The following is an 8028-nucleotide window of genomic DNA, read 5'->3' as shown; positions in this document are numbered from 1 at the left end:
GCGACCCGGAAGTCCGCTGAGGCCGCGGCGCCGCGCACGCGCGGCCCCGGCGCGGCGGAAGTGCCGGCGCTCTTCCGGGCGGGTCGCGCCCCCCGCGCCTGCGTCGCGGCGTCGGGCGGAAGCTGGTGCGGCTCGCGAGCGGCGGTTGCCGAGCGGACCCGGACGCGCGCGGACCCCGAGCCCTCGGGCCGGCGCCCGCCGCGGGCCCCCGCCATGTCGCTGCTGCAGTCCGCGCTCGACTTCCTGGCGGGCCCGGGCTCCCTGGGGGGCGCGGCCGGCCGCGACCAGACGGACTTCGTGGGGCAGACGGTGGAGATGGGCGAGCTGCGGCTGCGGGTGCGCCGGGTCCTGGCCGAAGGTGAGGGCGGCCGCGGCCGGTCGGGCGGCGACTGCGGGGGAGGAGGCCGGCCGCCGGTCGGGCACTTCCGTGTAGGGCCGGGCCGGGCCGTGGCAGTCCCGCCGGCGGGTGTGGGCCGACCCCCGGCCCGGGCGGAGGCTGGCCCGGCGGGCGGGACCCCCGCGGCTGGAGGCTGGAGTCTGCAGGCGGGCGGTGCGGCGGGGGCAGGCGAAGCCGTGTCCCCTCTCGCTCCGAGGGCCACGGTGGGTCGGCGGACGCAGGGCCGGCCCCCTGGCTACCAGGAGCCCGAGCGTGGGTGGCCGTAGTCCTGGCCTCCTCAGGCGCGGGTACACGCTGTGCGGTGTCCGCTAGCCGCGCTGCCTCTTCGCCCCTGAGCGTCCCTCTCCCCAACCTCCGTCTGAGACCCCAGGCGAGTTTCCGCAGGACGAGCCAACAGGTGTGACCGCTGCGGACCTTGCTTGGCAGGCCGGGCAGGGCCGTCTTTGGTACTTCCGCGTGCCGTCTCTGGCTTCCTGAATGTCCTCTTTACTTCACGCAGAGTTTCCCACCCCTGTTGGCGCAGCCCTGCTCCCTCGGCCAGATTTTGCTCCTTTGTCTGCCCAGGAAGATTCCCTTAGCCGTGGCACTTAGCAGCTGAAGGCGTGGCTTTGGGGCCGGTGCTGAAGCCGGAGGTACCCCCCTGATTTCGCAGCCTTGCTGCACCTGTGCTCAGTTTGAGCTGGGGAGTGCTGACTGTTCTGGGGCCCTCCTTCCTAAAGTCCTCAGGTGGCCCTAAGGCCAGAGCACCACCACACACTTTTTCTCCACTGTCAGAAACAGATTTTCGGTGTGACTGGGTGAGAAAACCTCAGGCTCTTCTTTCCGAAGCAGAGGCCAGTGTATCTAGTAATGAGAAGTGTTCCCCCCCCATCAGTTCATTTATTCTGAAAACACCAGGCAAGTGTTTTGATTCTTTAAGAAATTCACAGTGCACAGTACATGGTTTCTACCTTGTGGAAGTTCAGGTGAGACACACGCTCTGATGACCAGAGGTCAACAAAGTGCAGGGGGTCCCCTGGTGGGTAGACAGTGGGCTCAGCTGCAGGCCCCGCGGAGGACGGGGCCTGGGGGAGGGTTGGGGAGGTGGCTCAGGAAGAGAGGAAGTCCTGCTTGTGGCTTGACCCCCAGGATGAAGAACTGGGAGAGTGAGTGCCCTGGCTGTGCAGCACGTGTTCCTTCGTTCTCCCAGCAGGTCAGGAGCCGTGGATTTCCCGCCCTTAAGCTGGAGTGGTAGCCTAGGGCTTGTGAGGCTCGTGAAGCTGTTTCTGAACTGGGCCAGTAGGAGACCCGTCTGAAGTCCTTCACGTACAATAGCAGCCTGAGGGCGTGGGCTTCTTCCATAAACACGGGGAGGGCACCTCAAGACTCCTGGGCACCTGTGTGGACAGTAGCAGAATGTTTCAGGTTCTAGAAAGGTAGAGTGTAGCCTGTAGGTCCTGGGATACAGCGCTGAGAGTTGGGAAACAATCGCACCATCAAATGTACTCATGTTTAATACTCCTGTAATTAAGTAAGTATTCTCACTGTGGGGTAATTAGGTCTTTAAATAGCCTCATATCAGTTCATGTCAGGGTTGCCCCAGCTGAGTTTCTCATCAGGTTTTGCTCTCAAATGATTTAGGGAGAAAGCATTGGTTTTCAGAGCTTTTTGCAGTTTATAACCTGAAATGGGTTGTTGGGTAGAACTGTGGAGCTAGATAGCTTTTCAGAGTTTGTTCTAAATTTTCACTTTTTAAGAACAAATGGGCTCCTCTGGTGGCTCAGATGGTAAAGAATCTGTTCACAGTGCAGGAGACCCAGGTTCTATCCCTGGGTCAGGAAGATCCCCTGGAGGAGGGAATGGCAGTCCACTCCAGTATTCTTGCCTGGAGAATTCCGTGGACAGAGGAGCCTGGTGAGCTATAGTCCACGGGGTCACAGAGGGTCGGATGCAACTGAGCGACTGACGCACACACAGGCACACTACTGCGCGTCCGCGGCGTCACGGGCGCCGCTGAGCGATGAGGGGCATCCGTGGGGCCTGTCCTGACTGCAGGAGGGCACGGGGGTGGTGTGTGATGTGGACTGAGCTGGGTGTGATGGAGAGGACTGGGCCCTCTGCAGGGCCCTGCCGCGTGGTGCCTGGGGGGCTTGTCGGGGGCCCTTGGGCTGTGGCGGCTCCTGTGGACCCCCCCCCTTTCCACTTGGGAAGCGTGGCTGAGCCCTGAGCCCCACGGCTCACCAGTCTTGTAGTTCTGTTGCCTTCTCGCTTGAACACTGGGGTCTTGTCATCCCTCTGTCTTTGCCCTTGACCCTGGACCTAGAGGCCTGAGTGCGGGCCTTCTCTGCCAGGGAAGGTTCCAAGTGGATGTTTCTTCCCCAGACATCGCAGAGCACGCAGCCAGGCCTCCACCGCAGGGCTGCGGGCCCAGGTGGGCACTAGTGGCCCTCAGGACGCAGTGGCCCCCGTCTCGTGTCCCTCTCAGCTGGCCCTGCCCCTGTCATGTTGGTGGCTTTACGGTCAGCCTTTAACTGCGGCGACAGTGCCCAGCATAAAACAGTAGTGACCCCACAGCAGCACTTGTGGGGTCCTGGCTGCGTGGGGTGGTCACGGTGGCGGTGCTGAGCTCAGGGCTGTTGGGACCTTACCAGGCCACCAGGAGTGACGGTGGAGTTGGGCGGGAGCCCACGAGAGGCTTTGGTCCGAGGGAAGGCGTGGGTCCGTCTCAGGTGTGTCCTGCAGGAAGTGGTGTCCAGAGGGACTCCTGGTAAAAGCAGCTGCTGGCGCGGGGTCGCTGGGGGCCGGCCGGGAGCCCAGTGCAGAGGCCGCTGTGCTGCGAGGCCTGCGGTCGTTCCCCAGCACATGTCTGCAGACGCCTGGGGGCCAGGGAGGTCACCCTGGGCGGGACTCCGCGGGGAGGCGCGCTCCTCCTCCTGCTCTCTGGGTCTGCTCCCCTCCAGGGCCCCTGTCTGCGTGAGCGTGCTTATCCCTGCAGGGGCGTGATGAGCGTGTGTGTAGTGGGGGTCCTGGAATTCTGCTCCATGGAAGTGTCTGCTTCTCAGCAGCAGTGCTGAGAAAGTGTGTCAAGGTCACCTGACCTGCTTCCCATCCTGCGGCACCACCCGGCCTGGGGCTTGCTGTCCCGCCAGCGGGCCCCACCTCCCCTGGCCCCTGTCTGTGACCCTGCGCTGCGGGAGGGACAGTCACCTGCCGCCTCGGAGGCCCTCCCGGACTCCACCCGCCCCCACCCTCCTCATTTTAGCTGGTGTAGGGAAAGAACAACTTAGCCAGGATGGTGGGGTCAGTCTCTTGCCCCATGTTTTGTAAATACGTGGTTATACAGCAGCTGGGATCACGTAAGGAGGTGCACACATGTGTCGATGCGCCCGTTTGGCCACGGGCCACCTTTGGTCTATAAGCACGTATAAGCCCCACCTGAAAAGCCCTTGCATCTGCACTGAGGCCAGCCCAGAGAGAATAAACGTGTCTCCTGTTCCTGCCGCTCCTGGACTTTTCTTCCAGCTTCCGTGCTCACACCTTGCCCATCCTGGGTTCAGCGAACACTGAGATACAGCAAGACAGTTGGTGTAGGCGGCAGGGTGCCCCGTGGCAGGGGAGCCTGAGGCTCCCGTGGGTGGAGGAAGCCGGCGGCCCCCGCAGAGCAGGCGGTGCGGGTGGCTGCGGCCTCTCGGTGTGGGCCGTGGCGGCCTCGCGAGTCTGGAGCTTGGTTCCCTCTCCCGCTGCGGACCTTGGTGTGTTTCCTGCCTGGGACTGGCGTAAATGGAGCTCACAAGGACGGTCCACTGTGTGCTCGCGTGCACGAGTTTTCTGTTCTTTGGGTGAAATGCCCGGGAGTGGGTTGTGGGCTTCTAGTCGGATGGAGGGTTGACTTTACATGAAACAGCCACACGCTCTCCACTGGGGCTCTGCCACCTCCTGCCCCGCGGCCTCCCCAGTGTGTGATTGTCCTGATTATACCCGTTCTCCGGGGCGTGCAGTGGCTGAATCTGCATCCTCTCCATGGCACTATGTTGAACATTTTTTCACCCATTAATTAGCCACTTGTGTATCTTTTTGTGTGTGAAATGTTTCTTAAAATCTTTTTTCCATTTTTTGGGGGCGGGCAGGAGTTGTGGGAGTATTTTTTTGTTTTTTTTTAACTGTGGTATAATGAGAATTTCATGACTACTCATGGATAAACCTGGGAGTATTTATTCTAGATCCAAGTCCTGTTTTTATATAAGACACATACACAGAGATACACACGTGTGTGGGGAAGAGAAGGTAAGCCATTTCCTAATTCCAGAACATGAGTTCAGTCACTCAGTCGTGTCCAGCTGTTTGCGACCCCGTGGACTGCAGCACGCCAGGCCTCCCTGTCCATCACCAACTCCTGGAGTTTACTCAGACTCATGTCCATTGAGTCGGTGATGCGATCCAACCATCTCATCCTCTGTTGTCCCCTTCTCCTCCTGCCTTCCATCTTTCCCAGCATCAGGGTCTTTTCCAGTGAGGCAGTTCTTCACATCAGATGGCCAAAGTGTTGGAGCTTCAGCTCAGCATCAGTCCTTTCAGTGAGTATTCAGGACTGATTTCCTTCAGGATGGACTGGTTGGATCTCCTTGCAGTCCAAGGGACCCTGAAGAGTCTTCTCCAACACCACAGTTCAAAAGCATCAATTCTTCGGCGCTTACCTTTCTTTATAGTCCAACTCTCACATCCATACATGACTACTGGAAAAACCATAGCTTTGACTAGATGGACCTTGGTCAGCAAAGTAATGTCTCTGCTTTTTAATATGCTGTCTAGGTTGGTCATAGCTTTTTTCTCAAGGAGGAAGCGTCTTTTAATTTCATGGCTGCAGTCGTCATCTGCAGTGATTTTGGAGCCCCAAAAAATAAAGTCTGCCACTGTTTCCACTGTTTCCCCATTTATTTGCCATGAAGTGATGGGACTGGATGCCATGATCTTAGTTTTCTGAATGTTGAGCTTTAAGCCAGCTTTTTCACTGTCCTCTTTCACCTTCATCAAGAGGCTCTTTAGTTCCTCTTCACTTTCTGCCATGAGGGTGGTGTCACCTGCATATCTGAGGTTATTGATGTTTCTCCCGGCCGTCTTGACTCCAGCTTGTGCTTCGTCCGGAACGTACCCAGTCACAGCCGTCTCCGCGGCGCCCAGCACGGTATCCCTTTATGTGTCTTATGTGCTAGTGTTTCTATTTTTTAAAAACTTTTCCTTTTGAGGTCATTGGAGACTTACGTGGAGTTGAAAGAAAAGATGCAGACAGGTCTAGGCACAGCGCCTGGTGGCAGTGTGGAGAAAACTGTGCTTACAGCCAGGATTCGAAGCGCCCGGCCCCCGGGGATCCCTGTGGCCCCTGGAGAGCGTCGGCCTGCCCCCTCTGTCCTTTGTCCTCGGGAGAGTTCTGTGTAAACGGGGTCACGTGCAGCCTCTCAGAACTGGCTGCTTTCACCCCACAGGATTCTCGGGGGATCGTCCACGTTGCTGTGTCCTAACTTTTTTTGTCTCTGCAGAGCAGTCCACGGTGTGGATACACCATAGTTCGCTTAACTTTTCTCCCACTGAAGGGCATCTGCGTTGTTTCCAGGTTTTTTGATTATTTGAAATAAAGCTGCTGTAAGCATCCACGTGCAGGTCACTGTGTGGCTGTGTTCATCTTTCTGGAATAGGTGCGCAGGTGCTGGTCACGCGGCAGTTGGCGCCTTGGTTTTAGAGAGCTGCCTGCCTGTCTGTAGAGCTCCACGCTGTCTGCGCTCGCCTTTTCGGAGGAGGGGCGCCTGCCTGTGCTCGGCTGCCGCAGGCTGCAGCCTGAGATCAGGGAGCGGGAAGGCACCTAGGAGCTCTCTCCCCTTGGCTGTTCTCACTCCCCTTACTCTCAGGACCCCAGTCCTGTTGCATCGGGACCCCACCTTCTGACCTCATTGAACGCCAGTCACCTCCCTGCACACCCTGTCTCCAGATATAGCCACGTTGGGGTTAGGGCTTCAACTCGTGACTTCTGGGGGGACGGAGTTCAGTCTGCTGCAAAAAGGGATCCGTTTCTTTGCGTCCTGCCAGCATTTCGTGTTGTGTTTGGTGGTCATTCTGGCAGGTGTGTAGTGACGTCTCATTGAGGCTTTAGTCTGCATTTCCCTAAACGCTTATGCTTTGCTTATTTCCGCCTGCCCGCGCTCACAGGTGAAATGTCTCTGTGTCCTCTGCCTCTTTTCCAGTCATCTTTCATTGTTGAATTTTGAGAGCTTCTTGAGTCCTCTGTCCAGTGTGGTTGCCAAGTGTTTCCTCTCAGGCTGCTTGTCTCTGGCCTCTGAACAGGGTCTGTTGTGGATTAGAGGCTCTAACTTTGATGAAGTCTGTTCTATCGCTTTTCCCTGCTGAATCCTGCTCTCGCTGCCTGGTCTGAAAACTTTGCTGAGCTGTGCATCTCCAGGATTCTCTCCTGTGCTGTCTTGTGGTTTGAGACATTATGCTCTGAGTTATCGTGTAAGGTTTTTATTTACACGATAGTGTAATAAAAATAAGATTTTTATTTACACGAAGCTCTTTATTTTGCCTGGAGCCGTCCAGTTGAAAATACCATCCTTCGGAAACTGTTTTTGCAATTTGGGCATATTTGTGTGGTTCTGTTTCTAGGGCTTTTCTCATTTGTTCCATTGATCTACAATCTTTCTGTCCACCAGTACCACACAGTCTTCGTTACTGTAGCTATACAAAATTTGAAATTTTTTTTTTGAGTTAGGAAAAATTTTTTAAATGCAGAAAAGTAGAAAGAGCAACAACAGAGCAGATGCCTTTGTCCCTACTCCAGGATATTAATAAACACTAATTTGAAAATGGATTCCTCGTAGCCCAGTTGATAAAGAATCTGCCTGCAATGTGGGAGACCCAGGTTCAATTCCTGGGTGGGAAAGATCCCCTGGAGAAGGAAATGGCGACCCACTCCAGTGTTCTTGCCTGGAGAATCCCATGGACAGAGGAGCCTGGCGGGCTGGGGTTCAAAGAGTCGGACACGACTTCACCACCACCAGCAACTTGAAAAAGGTCATCTTTGGTTCCGGAGCTTTTCTAGACAGTGAAGCAGCACAGATGCTGTGAAGGCTCCGCTGCCCCCTGCCCCCGCTGCGCTTCTGTCTCTCTCGAGGCAGCCAGCGCCGTGAACTAGTGCACGCCCTTCCTGCTCGTCTTTGTACTTCCGCTGCATGTGCTGCGTTCACACCGTGCGTAATCTTGCTGTGGGGTGTTAAATATAAGGGACTGTTTTCATCTCTGAAGAGTTTGTCGTAATGATCTGGTTTGCTCAGCACACCGTTCTGGTTACCCACCGTGCCAGACACTGTCCTGGGTGCCTGTGATGGAGATGCTGACAACTCGGACGACATTTGTGCTTCGAGCTCACAGCCTAGTGGGAGAGACAGTGAAGAAGTATCCAGATAGAACCAGGTATCAGAGGATGCTGGGGAGGAGAAACGGCGTGGGGGGCGTGCGGGGAGAGTCAGGGGAGTGAGGTGAGGGCCAGTCAGGCCAGGCCCTGCAGGGCTGTGGCCAGGGCGTGGCCCCGGCAGTCGTGGGCCTGGTGGCTGAGGAGGCGCGGTGGTGTCGGTCTGGCTGTAGCGAAGGCCCGAGGGCGGCCCCAA

At 56.9% G+C, this 8028-nt stretch overlaps 1 protein-coding gene across 2 annotated transcripts in view; it reads left to right on the top strand.

Annotated features, from left to right (window-relative positions):
• Positions 1 to 99: 99 nt before the first annotated feature.
• GAK (cyclin G associated kinase) overlaps positions 100 to 8028 on the top strand; it is a 53426-nt gene continuing 45497 nt past the window's right edge. The window contains exon 1 of one of the 2 annotated variants that reach the window (XM_025290466.3): positions 100 to 358. In XM_025290466.3, coding sequence (XP_025146251.2) covers positions 214 to 358 — 145 coding nt within the window. In that variant the 5' untranslated portion in view covers positions 100 to 213. The remainder of the gene's footprint in view (positions 359 to 8028) is intronic. The other variant, XM_044946281.2, reaches the window with a different exon arrangement.

The sequence above is a fragment of the Bubalus bubalis genome, chromosome 7 (genome assembly GCF_019923935.1).
Source record: "Bubalus bubalis isolate 160015118507 breed Murrah chromosome 7, NDDB_SH_1, whole genome shotgun sequence".
Classification (NCBI taxonomy): Eukaryota; Metazoa; Chordata; class Mammalia; order Artiodactyla; family Bovidae; genus Bubalus; species Bubalus bubalis.
Note: the sequence above shows the minus strand (reverse complement) of the source record. Positions and strands in the feature narration are given on the sequence as shown.